The sequence below is a fragment of the Siphateles boraxobius genome, unplaced genomic scaffold (assembly GCF_051911475.1).
Source record: "Siphateles boraxobius isolate OS27281-9 unplaced genomic scaffold, OSU_SipBor_1 26, whole genome shotgun sequence".
NCBI classification, from domain to species: domain Eukaryota; kingdom Metazoa; phylum Chordata; class Actinopteri; order Cypriniformes; family Leuciscidae; genus Siphateles; species Siphateles boraxobius.
The window spans coordinates 27,144,336-27,160,411 of record NW_027508876.1 but is presented as its reverse complement, the minus strand read 5'-3'; the positions used below and the strand labels follow the sequence as shown (position 1 = coordinate 27,160,411).

At 37.1% G+C, this 16,076-nt stretch overlaps 2 protein-coding genes across 5 annotated transcripts in view; one reads left to right on the top strand and one right to left on the bottom strand.

The window, feature by feature from the left end:
- The window catches only part of LOC143752215 (uncharacterized), a 9,253-nt gene extending 363 nt beyond the window's left edge, over nucleotides 1–8,890 (top strand). Inside the window, exons 1-6 of one of the 3 annotated variants that reach the window (XM_077245344.1) lie at nucleotides 477–711; nucleotides 3,790–3,882; nucleotides 5,976–6,069; nucleotides 6,267–6,458; nucleotides 6,674–6,808; nucleotides 8,509–8,890. In XM_077245344.1, the coding sequence (XP_077101459.1) occupies nucleotides 518–711; nucleotides 3,790–3,882; nucleotides 5,976–6,069; nucleotides 6,267–6,458; nucleotides 6,674–6,808; nucleotides 8,509–8,799 (999 nt within the window). In that variant the 5' untranslated portion in view covers nucleotides 477–517 and the 3' untranslated portion in view covers nucleotides 8,800–8,890. Of the gene's footprint in view, nucleotides 1–476; nucleotides 712–3,789; nucleotides 3,883–3,953; nucleotides 4,646–5,975; nucleotides 6,070–6,266; nucleotides 6,459–6,673; nucleotides 6,809–8,508 lie in introns of those variants that run through there. The other 2 variants (XM_077245343.1, XM_077245345.1) reach the window with 2 other exon arrangements.
- Nucleotides 1–16,076, bottom strand: part of LOC143752195 (myosin light chain kinase, smooth muscle-like) — a 21,150-nt gene extending 5,074 nt beyond the window's left edge. Inside the window, exons 1-9 of one of the 2 annotated variants that reach the window (XM_077245308.1) lie at nucleotides 15,680–16,076; nucleotides 14,635–14,697; nucleotides 13,244–13,279; nucleotides 12,359–12,486; nucleotides 11,521–11,677; nucleotides 10,572–10,883; nucleotides 10,356–10,452; nucleotides 10,067–10,270; nucleotides 9,557–9,774 (exon numbers count right to left, since the gene is read on the bottom strand). In XM_077245308.1, the coding sequence (XP_077101423.1) occupies nucleotides 9,557–9,774; nucleotides 10,067–10,270; nucleotides 10,356–10,452; nucleotides 10,572–10,883; nucleotides 11,521–11,677; nucleotides 12,359–12,486; nucleotides 13,244–13,279; nucleotides 14,635–14,697; nucleotides 15,680–15,809 (1,345 nt within the window). In that variant the 5' untranslated portion in view covers nucleotides 15,810–16,076. The remainder of the gene's footprint in view (nucleotides 1–9,556; nucleotides 9,775–10,066; nucleotides 10,271–10,355; nucleotides 10,453–10,571; nucleotides 10,884–11,520; nucleotides 11,678–12,358; nucleotides 12,487–13,243; nucleotides 13,280–14,634; nucleotides 14,698–15,679) is intronic. The other variant, XM_077245309.1, reaches the window with a different exon arrangement.

The window sequence follows — 16,076 nt, the reverse complement described above, 5'->3', positions numbered from 1 at the left end:
AACTATCAAGTGATCGTTATGCTGATGAAATTTCAGTTATATTGCTCTTAGTACTTCGGTAATGCTTTTTATCACGTGTGGTGACCAAGATTATGGCAGTGCAATAAATACAACAGGTCGTGTTTTTAAAAAATATTTATCCATTACTTGCAAATACTGTGGGTTCGTTCAAATTTACTTTTAGTACGATTGTTTTTAACACGCAAAACACGGCATTAACCATAAACACTAAACGGTGCGCGTTGGATGTGCATTAAAGCAATACTATTTAATTTTTCAATCTTCATTATATATTTCCAATACCCTTGAGATGGTACATCGTCTTACAATAGGTTGAATGACACGTCTGCCATTGCCCGTGTCTGTATCGCTTTAACTGGCACTATGTAATTTCGGGGTTCGGATAGTAACCCGAGCTCAAAAAGAACTACAAAATTCGACTGCTTTACGGCATACCTCACTTCCCCCACCACTTCCTCAAATTCAGATGTGAGAGCCCAACTGTAGGGTTGTTGTCATGGCTGAAGCAGCAACTAAGACGAAGAAGGCAAAGGTGCTGTCGGACGAGACTAGAAAGCGAAAAAGGGAGAGTGACAAAATAAAAGGCCGGTCGAGGATCAATATTGGTCCAGCGTTCGCTCGCTGGCGTGAGCTAAAGGATGAGGAGGGTTTCCCGACCGATGCTGACCTGGCCGTCATGCTGTTGGACTTGTAAATATATTGCTTGCATATTATCTCTATTTTTTCGAATTTGTTGTCTGCCTGGCCATGTTAGGGAATCAATCTGGTCATCCATTTAGCTTCATGATAGTCATGTTTGTTTGTTTATTTTTTCTGGTGAAAGTGTCTTGCCTCAGATGAATCTGCAAATGTGAAAAATCGATATGCATAATAGCCATATATCAACAATATTATAATATCAAGCTACCATAGGCTATAACCTATGGAGGACCAAACCTGCAGAAATTAAAAACGAATAAACAAATAAATATGCGAATAAATGTAAAAATAAATAACTATTTATACTTTTATTTCCTTATGTATATTATATTTTTTTCCACATTTATTCTTTCATTGATTTACAATTTTATTTATTTTCACATTCATTTATGTATACATGTAATTATGTCTACATTTTATACATTTATTGCTCTGTATGCTAATGAGGGGGCGTGTTTTACCTAAGACATAGCAATCGATCTCAGAGTGGCAGTGCTGAAGCATTGAGGCCACAGTGACACCCTGTGGTGTGACCAAAAAATAGCAAGAGGTTTGTGGACGTGACTTTAGAGGTCACGCAGAAAATAAATAATGGGCAATATGGCCAAACTCTTATATCACGGTCACACATGAACAGAATCCGTAGATAAGACACTTTGACACGGAGTGTCCCTCACAAGCGCGTCAAATTATCCACTATTAACCACATTTTATGACTTGCATTGTAGATCCGTACACAGAAGCTAACTGCATTTTTAATGTAGCCCATCTTCCAAAAACAATGTTGACAGCAACAAACTTTTCCATAAATAGGTGATATTTCCGCTAAATTGACTTCCTGGGGCATTTTTTTAAAGCCTTATTATAGGCTATATGCATCATCATGTAGCCTATAAGTTCTTAGTCACCAGTAAAATCAGTTTCAACAAAATCCATCTTCGCACTGCAGATGTGGGACGTGCAGACGCTGACTCTAAATGGCATTAGATATTATTTACACAGACTGTTAATGCAGATGAGCCATGGCTGCATTTACACTGCAATTACAGTTGCATGAATAATGTTATGAGATTCATTTTTTAATATAATATTTTGAATATTGAAATATGAAATGATATAGTCGATGAAATTATACTTTTAAGTATGAAACTAAAACAGCCAGTAGGTGGCGCCAAGCCACCGTCTTAACGAACGAGTTCAATAACTCCTTCAAATAGGCTACTGATTCGTTCAGTAAGAAAACACTACGCGTTGTTAGAGGCGCAGCGGTTCTGTGGAGATAAAACTTTTTTTCTTTTTCTGAAGAAAAGATATTTTTTCTTTTTCTATGTACATTTCTGAAATGCACTTTCTGTAAAGCTGCTTTGAAACAATGTGAAATTTATTTTCACAATACAATAATTTATTTGTGTACAAATAAAATTGAATTGAATAAACAGCAAAAAAGAAATTAATTTTCAACACTCTTCCCGTGTGCTAGTATATCATTGTTATTTAATAAAATTATCACATACATTTTTTTCATGTACATACATGCTTTTTTTACACCATTTTTAATTGGGGCATTTATTTATTAATTTTGTTGTTTGCGATGTGGCAGAAGTTTTTTTTTTAGAAATAAACAAATTTACATACAAAATAGGCACTGAACAAACAATAGGCTATAAACAAAATCGTAAATTTTTACAATTCTCAAAAGGCAGACGTAGTTGCAAATTACAATAACAGCAATGAAGTCTCAAATCATATTTACAACCATGAAAGGCAAAGAAGAGAAAATAAATAAATGAATTAAAAATATTATAATTGTAATGTTGTTCTTTCAATTATAATATTTTTAATTTATTCTCTTTATTTACCTCTTTATGGAAAAGTTTGTTGCCATCTTCCGTGTCAAAGTGTCTGTTATCTACGGATTCGGTTCATGTGTGCCCAGATATTTTAGAAATCCCGACCTGCTGATGTTTTACGGCCATGTCCGGAATAAAGAGTATGCCTATGTATGGTAAACCTATATAGCTACATACAGTTAGGGCATATTAAAGGACATAAACCGTGTTAGAGATGGGTAATATGGCCAAAATCTTATAAGTCATTTATTTCCTGTGTGACCTGTAAAGTCACGTCCACAAACCTCTTGCTATTGTTTGGTCACACCACAAGATGTCACTGTGGCCTCAATGCTTCAGCACTGCCACTCTGAGATTGATTGCTATGTCTTAGGTAAAACACGCCCCCCTCATTACAGAGCAATAAATAAGTGGAAAAAAATTTACATAAGGAAATAAAAGTATAAATCGTCATTTATTTTTTACATTTATTTGCATATTTATTTGTTTATTTATTCATTTTTAATTTCTGCAGGTTTGGTCCTCCATAATTACCTACCACACAAACATAAAACAGTAGCCAATAGGCTACTATAATGACGCTGGCTTGTAAACGTGAGCTACGCAATCTTTTGGAGTTTAAAAAAAAAAAAGAACCCCTTGAAATTATATGCATATGACATGCTGAAATATATGCCAATGAACCTGGGATGAAGACATTTCACACGCAATGCTGGCAGTTTGCCCAAGACCTGAGAACTCGCAAGAACTCAAGACGGTATCGGCTTGTCAACAAATGCACGTGTATCCCCTGGTGTAACAATGACAGATTTTACGACAGTAGTAGAAGACAATGCTGTTTCCCAACTGTACAGGAACCCCGAGAGCAAAAACTGCATAGTGTTGCTTTAACCCACCAAATCATTTGACAAATAGCTGTAACAGGATAATATAGCATTACATTTCACTTTCATTATTTTTTGTCATCGTAATGAATTAAATGCAGTGTAATCACACGTACAGGTAATACAAAAAAAATAATGATTTGTTAAATCAATACATCTCTGGATGGCGAGAACGACATCTCCCGTCGTTCCACTCTCTCTTTCATCAAGATTCGCCTTTATTATTGTTTGTAAACTGCGCCCCCTTGCGGCGAAAACTTACATATTGTATCTTTCAGTACTACTACTACTACTACTGTTGCAGAGAACATACTGATCTTACCCTTTTATTCTAGTTACCAGCATCAGGTTATGTCTACACCCAGCAAGGGTCACAAAAGACCACCAAAGCCACCGGTGTCCAGTGTGGAGGATTCAGACTGTGATTGGTATGTTTTTCTGCTCTATCCTAATAATCCAGGCAGATATAGCACATTGTGGGGTATCAGCCCGTGAGTGCAAGAGACCGTTCCTGCCGAGTGTGATTTACCACAGTAACGTTAAATACAAGTACTCCACAGCGACTCTAGGGACCGCTGTTTGACAAAAACGGAATCCCTGCATAGTGTGCCTTTAATATTGGAAACACTTCCTATTTTGGTTCCATGTTGATATCACATGACCAAAACGAGTCTTGCTCATTGGCTGACGCTGCAACTAGAACCATGACTATGGTCAGGTACCCTTTCCTCGAGGGAGACGTCAAACTCTTGTAAAAACGCCAACGACAGCTTATTTCTGTTGTTCTGGCAACATTTCTATGATAACGCCATGGGAAGGTAACAAAGACGGTTTAATTATGTAACTGGTTTTTGTAGCTTTGTAAAACAAAGCACTTCAAGAGATGACGATCGTGTTGTAAAACAATCAAACAGTTGGCAATCTCCTCCTCATCAATCTCGCTCTGCCAAAGTCTTTTAACATTAAATGCCGGTCGGAGCATTAAATTATGGACCACGGTTATGCATTAGCCGCAGGGACATTACAAACTCTGCCGAGGAAGCGAAAGAGGTCAGATGAAAAGAGAGAAAAAGATAGACGGAGGCAGAAAAACAGAGTAAACATCGGCGCGGCCTATTCCAGGTGGAAAGCGCTGAAGGTGGAAAAAGGCATGAAGAATGACGCAGAGGTTGCTCGTTATCTGCTGGACTGGTAATGAATTACATTATGTACACATTTGTTTAAAATGATGAGTATCGTGTCATCATAAATCTGTACGTGTAGGATATAGTGTAATGCTGCGTCCACGCCGATAGCTGTCAGTGTGAAGAAGCCTTCAAGACTGCAGTCAAATCCGTCATTTAAGCGTGTTAAACTGAAAATGCATACGTAATTCAGAGATTTAAAAAGAAAAGAACGAAACACGAAAACAGAAAGACCGACAAATAAACAAATAGAAAGAACGGCATACACAAGGTGGAAAGATTTTATGACTAAGAAAACCCTGGGTAAAATGCCCAATTTTCTGCTTTTCTTTACATGTCAGATTAATTGATTCTGAGCGGTTTAAACCGTGTAATGTACATACAAATGTTATGCTTATCCACTTCAACAGATAGCAGTATTGGTCTGTGTCTACATACAGTGTACAAAGAAGAGCAGAACTAACGCTCGCCATGTACAGTGCTTAGCATAAGTGAACACACCCATGCTAAAGTTGACAAAAAAGAGGAAAGGAGGAAAAAAAAGTGGAAATTGAGGGAAAAATCCAAGCTTTAAGAACACCAATTTTCTTTGTAAATGAATAATGCATCATAAATAAATAAATAAATGTTCTTCCTTAAAATACCTCCTGCATAAGTCAGGACACCCCTATGTTAAATTCCCATAGAGACAGGCAGATTTTTATTTTTAAAGGCCAGTTATTTCATGGATCCAGGATACTATGCGTCCTGATAAAATTCCCTTGGCCTTTGGAATGAAAAAAGCCCCACATCATCACATTCCCTTCACCATACCTAGAGATTGGCATGGGGTACTTTCCATAAGATCATCTCTCAATGCAAATCAAACTAGCTATTAGGCTAACTGAAATAAAACCATGCCAATCTCTACGTATGGTGAAGGGTGTGTGATGACTATTTACAGTCTGGTTACCAACACTCTTCAAAATATTATTTTTAGTTCAATACAAGGGGTGTCATGAGGCACAATAGCACACACACGCAAGGTCTCTCCCTCTCTGCCGTGCACCCGCTACGCGGTTTGAACATACATATTCACGTAGCCTTTCAAAAACCGGGACATTCAGTGTCCTGGGAGATTGGATACATTTCCCGGGACAGGTTATTAAAAAGGACAGTCCCGGTGAAAACCGGGACAGGTGGCAACCCTAATGTCGATCTAAAGCACAAATTACATAGTGTAGATTGGGGAGGTTTAGTATTTACGTTCATTACTCATAGCGTATAACAATTGCCAGCGTTACTCCAGTACAGAATTACCAAACGGCAGTATTAATCTCTAATTTTCGTTCATTAAGGGTGTGTGGTGAACATCTTTCACAAGACCAATCCAGTGCATCTCCGAGAAAGAGTGGACGACTGCGGAAATCAACAGCTGCATCGCAAACTGAGGTATGGAAGAAAATAGTTTATTATTGCACAAGCACAGTAAGCCTAAACCAAGAATTTAAAGTACTTTTTTAATGGTCATTTGTCTACTAGTCTGAACAGAGCTACTAGTATTTAACAGTAGCAAAGGAATTTAGTTTACACTGCATCCGATACAACATACTAATCTAAGACATGGATTGTCTTGGGATTCATCTCAGCCCAGTCCAGAGTCAGACCCCTACTCAACAGATACATGTCAGGCCAGCGAAGACTCCAACTCAAAAGACTCTCTGCCCAGTTCAGACCGCCAGTCGGACTCCGAATCTCAGCCTAGTCCAGGTCCCCAGCCCACAAACGTTGAGGCCCTTGGCATATGCAATGACTTTCCTTCCCATTGGCCATATAAACCGGTAAGTCCTACTTCAATTACTTCAACACTAGTTTGTTCCGCTTATGCCATTACAGTGCTTGCAATCCAGCAGTTTAATATATTTGACCTTAAGCTTTCCCCTCAAATTTTGTGCAAATTGTTAAAAATAGGGTCTAACATTCAAGTTTTAAAATGGGCAATCTGCACTATAATTTTGCCCTTCTTACTAGTACTAAGTCACTATTTTCTGTTTAGGATAAACAAGCACAGCCTGAAAGACAAAATGATGTGTCTGATCTAGATGTCGTGATTGGTTCATACAGCTTTGCTAGTTCGTCTTCAAGCACAACTACAGAGGAAGACAATGTAATGAACTGGGAGGAAATAAAGGTTGGTAACTGTACTACAAATGGTCTTTCCTGTGAAAAATTGACACTTTTCAGGACTAGTTTGCCATATTTTAGTAAAGTCATCAATACTCACTAAGACTCTAGACTGGGGTGTCCAAACTCGGTCCTGGAGGGCCACTGTCCTGCAGAGTTAACCTCCCAATAGGGCTGTAACGATCCCTCGATTAAAGTAGAGTACTCGATTTTAAAAAAATCCTTGATTGCCATTTACCAGTGTGGATTAACCGGCAAAATACCGGAAGTGGCGCATTCCACAGACAAGAATCCATGAACCGCATTACTACACCATTTTCTAAGGCTACGCAATCTATTTAAAATCATTTTCAATCATAATATAGCATAGTGCTATCATGAAATCACACAGGCTGTGAATCAGTTAAAAAAAATATATGCACCTTTTTTTCCCCACAGAGAAGAACAAGCCTTTAATTATTTACATGCGTGCAGAATGTGCTAAAAGCACCTCAGCTCCGTTCAAAGTAAACGCTGCTCCACACACACTCAGTCTCTGCGTGTGCTGTGCGTGTTTCATAGTTGCACTGTCATCATTTATATGAGTGTCAGTGTCTTGGGTTTCTCAAACTCCATCTCTGCGTGCGGTGAGTTTGTCTGCTTATAATGTTCATCTGCACGCAGTGTGTGCGGTTTCACAAGATTCGTAACGCAACTCATTTATAAATCTACGCCAACACAGGAGAATACATAAATATCTTTCTGAAATGTATATGAATTGTTCATCGCGATTTCAAAAGAAAAGTTTAATCCTTGCATTAAGAGTTTGCATGTTTTTAGTTTGCATGTTTTGACGTGCACATGTTCTCGTTCTGGAGATTACAGCGGCTGTAGCATTTCTATCGTACAGAAGTGACCAAATATTAAAGATTAAGTTGACACGTACATTACGTAAAAACATTGAATTAAAATAAGTTGTTTATATCATTTATTTTACATGGTGTATTTAACAGCGTCATTCAATAAAACCCATATGATTACTTTGATGCTTTATTTAAACAAATAATTATTGCTTATACATTTATGTAACACTTTACAATAAGGTTCATTAGTTGACATTAATGTATTAACCAACATGAACTAACAATAACAGTACGTTTGTAACTGTATTTATTAATCTTTGTTAAAGTTAGTTTCATTTTTTGTTCATGTTAGTTCACAGTACATTAATGTTAACAAATACGACCTTTGATTTTAATAATGTATTAGTAAATGTGGAAATTAATATTAATAAATGCTGTAGAAGTTTTGTTCATTCTTAGTATACTAACTAAGGTAGTTAACTAATGAACCATATTGTAAAGTGTTACCTATTTGTATTTTGAAGTAATTTTTAAAGGCTGTTGTTCACTTGGATCTATTTTTATTAGATTCATCGATGGAATCAGTAGAACTTGCCTCAACACCTGCCTGGAAGTTTCCTGTATGCCTAGTAAGACCTTGATTAGCCAATCCAGATGTTTAATAGGGGTTGGAACCAGCAGGATGGTGACCCCACAGGAGCAGGATTGGACACCACTGCTCTAGATTTATTCAACAAAAATAAAAATCGCGTCCTGGGATGGTTTTAACAGATTTGGACACATGATTGCTGCTTAAATTCTTAATACAAAAATGTATTAAGAAAAATCTATCCAGTTAGCTCACAAATTGTTTTTGGTCTTCTAGGATGAACTGGCACAGACTGCACAGCGACTGGAAGAGCGTTTAAATGTCATGAGGTCCTTAACTGATGGAGCATTAGAACCCATTTCAATGACAATAGGAAAAGATGATCAGAAGGAAGTAAAATGGGTGGTCAACAAATCCAGTTTGACAGGACTTTTTCGAACCTGCCATCAGTGTGGAGAGCCAGTTCTGGAGTTTAAAACATTAACATCAGGGAGCCTCATCCGCATTCAGTGGGAATGCGCAAAGGGACATCTCATGTGGCTTTTCCCAAACTACAATCCAACGTAACAGACACTGAAACCAGACGTGAAAGAATGGACTGCAAAGAATAGATTTAGGTTTTATAAATTGTCAATAAAGTTTTTACTTTTGGAATGAACGTTACATTTTTCTTCTTTGGTGGAACGGAGGGTAGAGCTGCACAATAAATCTTTAAAAGGTTGAAATCTCGATTCAAACACCCACACGATCTTATGTCTAAATGACAGCGATTAAACTTCGTCTATTAAACCTTTGAAAAGTACACTTCAGACTTTTTTTTATTAAACCACACAGTATCATTATTCTGGCTTACAATAATTCAAAATATCACAGAAGTTAACTTTATAGTCAGGATATAAACAGATGTGAACCTTTTGAAAGTAAATAAAGATCTTATCAATTACATTACACCAGTAGGTGGCAACTAGTGAATGTCATTGAATGTCAACAAAACAACAATGTCATTGAATCATTCGAGAGATTTGTTCAAAAACACTGATTCATCCAGTAATGAAACAAGTGAATTTAATGAGCGAATTCATTCAAGCCAATTTAAAAAAAAAAAGCGATTAACAAGCAATTAACATTTTGTTAGAACCTCTAGTAAATTACTTTAGTTATTAATTTACAATCGTGGGAGAATCGGGATCTCCATTTTAAACCATTTATCTAGAATCGTGCAGCTCTAACAGCGTATTGTGAAAGACTAAAATTTGAGTTTCTCAAGACCTAACTTTGCTCCAGATAAAATACAAAAGTAAGAACAACTAAAAGATTAACTCACCCAGTTTGCGGGCCAATCCAAAGTCAATAATCTTGATGAGCGTCCCAGTGCCGTTCACACAGACGATGTTCTCTGGTTTCAGGTCGAGGTGAATGATGCGTTTGCTATGCATATACTGGACTCCTTCCAGGATCTGACGCATGTATTTCACACTGTTGGGTTCTGTGTGCTCGAAATTCTCATCTACAATCCGTTCAAACAGCTCACCCCCTGCAATACTTCGAGACATGGATAAGAAACAGAGGCATTTTCCTCAACTTTCTAAAGAAAGTTTCAAACATTTTGTAGTTAAAAATAACAAATTTGAAGAATTAGACTACCTTCTTAAATTTTAAATACAGAAACTGAAAACATGCTCTACCTACGAGTATCATTCTAGTGATTTAAATGCATTTTTAAGTATTAAAGACCTGTGAGCAGAACTGTTCGTTATGCATGTAGAAGCAAACGCCATGTAATGTGAAATTTTTAAAAGTAAATTTTCTGAGTTTTGAATAATTCTCAACTCACTACTCCAGAACCATGACTATCTCGGACGGTGTGTCGTAGGCTGCGAGACACTCCACCAGCTTCGGATGGCGTAGTTCGTTCATCAGCTTGATTTCTTGCCGTGCTGCCATTTTGTCTCTGGAGACACGGGCCCGGTAGATTTTACCCGCACACACACGGCCCGTCTGCTTATGTGTCATCCTGAACACTTCCCCAAACTTCCCCCTGTGTGGAGGCATGTTAAGATATTTATGTTTGGGATGACCAACATAATCCCAATTTTACATTTTTTAAAGAGCCTGATACTCACATTCCCAGTTTTTCATGGACATGATAATGATCCCTGGCTTTATGTGTGGTGTCAGTCACAACCTCCACATATGAGGTCACTTCCTGTTGTGGCTCAACTGTAACACATTGATCTTGCTTCAGACATGCTTGAGGAACACAGACTTCTTAAAGTAATTAATACAGCATAGTTAATTTATATTGGTTTAAAAGTTTGAGGTGATGGGCGTCCATCTACCTGCAGTGTTCATCTTAATGCAGTCCGACGACTCACTGGGGTCACTGACTCCCACTGCGTTGCAGGCACAAACTCTGAAGCGATACTGTCCCTGCGGGTCGAGACCAGAGCGGACCCGATACGAGGTGTTCTGACACCGGTCAGTGAGTACAGTCCAGTCCCCGGGCTCGTGTTGGTCCAGTCTCTGAAGCTCCACCACGTATGCAGTGACGGCAGATCCTCCGTCGAAGCTCGGCCCGGACCACGACAGAACCAGAGACTTGCAGGTCAGCTGGGACACGAACGGACACGAGGCTGGAGGGTCGGGACAATCTGGGGAGAAACAAGGTTGAGGAGAAAGTGTTAAATAAATCTAAAGTTAAATAAATTGAAAAATAAAATGAAAATCAGTAATTGCCTGGGCAACTATCTGAAATAAAGTTTAAGTTGCAGTACTAAAATGACCAAAACTAATAAATATAAATTAAAACTAATAAAAATGGCAAAAGCAAAAAATTTAAATATGATCCACATCAAGGTTAACCATCAAGCTCATTTTGTGTTCAAGCATTTTTTCACACTTATCTCAGCCGATTCATCAGTCAGCAAAACGAGCTAATAAAAAATAAAATGGCAAGCACATACAATAAGAAAAAAAGTTCAAAAAAAGTAATCTAAATAGGAAAAACAAGAATATACAATTACTAAAACCTAATCCAAAATAAAAATGTTAAAAAGCTAATTAAAAATAAATTAAATGGAAACTAAATGGAAATATTAAAATGACAAAAGCACAATTACTAAACATGTATATATAAATCGTTTTTTACTAAAACACTAATAAAAACACGCAATCTGATTGGTTGTATTCACCACAGATGTAGGTGTGTGTAGATAGAATGATTTTATACATCAGATAATACTTTAAGGTGACCTACATTTCTTTTATTCAGAGAATGAAAAGTCTTACCAATGACACGAAGGCTTGCGGTCCAGTGAGCTGTACCACCTCGGTTACGGACAAAAAGAGAATAACTTCCTGCGTCTACAGGAAGAACCTTCGAGAGAACCAGTGTGCTGCTACTGCTGCTGCTCTCCACACTCGCTCGCGGTCCTTCTAACACAACCTAACGGAGCAACAGAACACATGCAAACTGACTATTGGATAGATTTGATCTTGAAAACACAGTGGCCACAATCACTGCACTAAATATCAAACCAACAGCATTTCTCTATGCTTCTCACCTCTCTTCTCAGCGACTTCTAATTAACACAGTAAAGTCATGAACTTGAATAAGACGTGTACATATAGAAAACTCATCAGTCATGTGACTTGCTATGGTTAAGGCAATGGGGTAATTAAATGTGGCATATAATTGGATAGAAAACACATAAGGCCTCTGTGATTGGCTAAAGACATAACGAGATCCAAGTGTCTTTTGAATGCAATTTAAAGAAATTGGTTTCCAAATCCACATTCTACTCTGCATTGACATTTAGGCTGCAACTGAAATCGCATACTTCCCAAGTATATAGTAGGCGAAAAACAGTATGAGACAAAAGTAGTATGTCTGAATTCACAGTACTCATAAAAGAGAAGGTAAAAAGTACCCGGATGACCTACTACACCAACTTCAGCGACTTCTAATTAACTGGTATGAGGTCAGATCTCCTTAAGTTCACAGGTGAGCTAGCTGAGAAACCACAGGTGTAGAGAATCACATTATTCAGAGACACCTGATCAAGGTCTATGGAGTAAGGAACCCATTCGAGGAACCCAGCGCTAATGCTTCACAAACGGGTCAGACCTTTTCTCTGTCACGAATCCAGCAGAAAGCCACCGGCCCGGAGCTTCTGAAACGGCAGTGCATTCGAGCGCTTTCTCCGACATGAGCCACAATCGGCTGAAGGGGATCCAAAAACTCAACTACTGCCCCTGCAAAACAGTCGGAATCGCTACAACAAACAGGCTGACTACTGACACAGAGATTGAAGTAGTTCAGGTTCTCAAACCATCATAGAGAAGCTCCACCTTTACAGCTACATCATTTTTCTCATGAGATCAATTCCTGTTATAGTATTCAGCTCATTTTGAGGATCAGAATTAGTTTGTAGCCCCAGTGTTATTTTGGTAACGTTTTACAATCAGGTTTAAACTTCTACAGCATTATTTAATCTTAAATAAACATTAATCTCAAAGTTTACCAATACATTAGATCAACAGCTGCATCTGTTAACATTAATGCACTGAACTAACATCAACAAAGGTTCATGAATACTGTAAAAATTATATTCTCAGTCAGTTAATGCATAAATCTTAACAAATTAGCCCTCATTGTAAAGTGTTAGCAATATTTTGAACATTTAAATCATGTAGTTATTTAATATTCTGTATTTGATCTTTTAATATATTTAAGTAATGAAAAGGTTTATGTTTTTTTAATTATAATAACCCTGTGTAGGTCAAGAATAACTGCTTTTAACTTCAATTATATGCAAAATTAATGAATGTATCCAGTTTGTTCCGAAATAGATTTAGCACTCTGAATTTAGATTAATTTCTGAAAATGTACATTAAAACGAAGTTAAATGTAAAACAAAAGTAACACCTTCAACCTAAATTAATAAGTAGCACATTAACATCTTAGTGAATTTAAAACTGAAACCACTTTTATCAGAAACCACACACTCACCTGAACTCCTGCAGGCCGTTTTATTCAGTGTAACATCTGCAGTGAAACACACACTAAAGTCATGAACTTGAATAAGACATGTACAAATAGAGAACTCATCAGTCATGTGACTTGCTATGGTTAAGGCAATGGGGTAATTAAATGTGGTAGGCCTATATAATTGGCTAGAAAACACATAAAGCCTCTGAGATTGGCTACAGGCATAACGAGACCCAAGTGTCTTATGAATGCAATTTAAAGAAATCTGTTTCCAAATCCACATTCTACCCTGCATTGACATTTAGGCTCTAACAAATCGCATACTTCCCAAGTATATAGTAGGCGAAAAACAGTATGTGACAAAAGAAGTATGTCTGAATTCACAGTACTCATAAAAGAGAAGTTAAATAATACCCGGATGACCTACTACTTCTGCAGAGATTCTTTAGTGTGCATATGATGGACACTTTACTATCCCATGAGGCCATGGGAGAGGATTTATGAATGGTAGGCAGTGAAGCGATGCACCTGATGCTGGTAGGTAATGACAACATGGCGAATGTAGTATGTCTGGATTATATTCATACTATATAGAACATACTTTTTTAGCGGTCATATTATTATTATTTTTTTACATTTATTAAAAATAAGTACCTACTCAAGAGTATATGATTTTGGATGCAGCCTTAGGGTACATTTACACGACAACGATGTACTAAAAATGGAAAAGTTTTTCCTTTGAAATTTTCTTGTACAGATGACCACGTTATCAAAACGATCATAGTTCACACAGATCCATGAAAACGACTAAAAACGCTGTATTCTGCTGCCAGGCCAGTAGTTTGCGATGTCACTTTGTAAAGAAACGCCTATAGACTGAACACGTAATACTCATGCGCATGACATCACTGTAGTTTACACGGAGACAATAACTGTATTGTTTTCAAAAACTTGCGCTTTGAAACCCATTTTCAAAAGTTTGCGTTGCTATCGTCGTGTAAATGAGTGGCCAAAAAGCATTAAACGTTTTCAGTTTTAAATAGTGTTGTGTAACTGTAAACAATACCATATTGTCTGTGTGTAAACTACAAAAAAGTGAATTTGTGAAAACAGTGACTTCATACGCATGCGTATAACGTTCAGTCTACATGCGCTTGGTTTCTCAAGAAAGTGACATCGCCATCTACTGACCCGGAAGCAGAATACAGTCATTTTCATAGATCCGTGTGAACGGGGATCGGTTTGACATCGTTGTTGTCTGTAAAAGAAAAATGCAAAGGAAAAACTTTTCCGTTTTTTTAATACATTGTAGTAGTGTAAATATCAACACTTTTTTTTATTAATCTGTCAACATAGTAATATATAAGGTAATATATTCTTGTATAGGTCTCTATAGTTTGTAAGGTACAAACCTGTACTCGTCTTCACTCTGTCCAGGGTATTTTTAGGAGAGATTTTCTCTGTATCAGTAGTTTCTGTTTGAAAGTGTCAGAATGATATGTTATTTTAACTTCCAAATATCATAACCCCTTCAGCTACAGGTGAAAGATAAAACGGTTTTTTTTTTCTTCAGTGTATACTGTTCACTACTGTTTTTTTTTTTAATGCTTACACACTAAAAGTGGTATTGAGGCCCACTCAGTGAAACATTTAACTCATGTACCTAATCTTGAGACCTGCAAAACTGCAAGCAAATTATCTGCTTTACAATTGTAAAAACAGACAAAACTTTAACAGTTCTTTACAGTAGACACATCATTCAAAAACTAACAGCTCTTGTGTTTCATTCGGAACTCACTGCAATTTAATGATTTTTTTAACGTCTGTGTGTCGTTACTACGCAAAAACACAATTTTTTAAACTTTGGATTGAAGTGTTTGCTTTTGCTAGAGATGTGTGAGGTTTTGCATCTTGTGTGCATGTTTGGTGTGTAGAGTTTTGAGAAATGGAGCCATAGTTTTAAAAAATTGTGTGTAAGCAATTTAAAACAACAACAACTGTAATGTCAATACTTTTATTCAGCAAGGATGCATTTTGTTACAAAAGATTTTTATTTCAAATAAATGCTGTTCCTGAAAGACCTTGTACAAATTTATCATGGTTTGCATAAAAAAATAAGAAATAATAAGGAATTATTTCTTGAGCAGCAAATCATCATATTACAATGATTTCTAAAGGATCATGTGACACTGAAGACTGGAGTAATGATGCTGAAAATTCAGCTTTGCATCACAGGAATAAGTACAATTTTAAAAACCTATTCAAATAGAAAACAGTTGTTTTACATATTTCAATATATTACTGTTTTTTAATTAAATAAATGCAGCCTTGGTGAGCAGAAGAAATTTCATTAAAGAAAACTTGTGACACATCGTGACAAGAAAACATTTCTTAAATGTCTCCTAAACAGTTTAAAGTTTAAAGTATGTGTAGAAATCTCTGAGCAGACTGATTTACCTGATTTCAGAGCTCTCTCCTCTCTGTGCTTCAGTTTGCCTCTATTCTCTGTCCTCCTCGGCTCATCCAGTGGAGGCTTTAGCTCAAGCCTGAATGTTGAAATGTAGGTCTTCTTTTGAATAAAGGTCATTATTACTGTGATCTCTCTGGAAAGTTCTCTGAAAACTGTTGGTCTCTTCCTCAGATGAGCATGTCTCCTTTCATTTCTCTCACTGGCAGCATTCTTGTTCTACTTCAAGTCACAGATGTTATCAGGTTGATCATAAATGGATTGAGAGAGAGCAGGAGAAGGGGAAAGGTGAACGCTGAAGTGATTTAGATGAAGAGGGCGGGGCTTCCACACGTGGCTTGTAACCGAAAGCTGCTCAATCACGATCAAAATACACAACAATAAGGC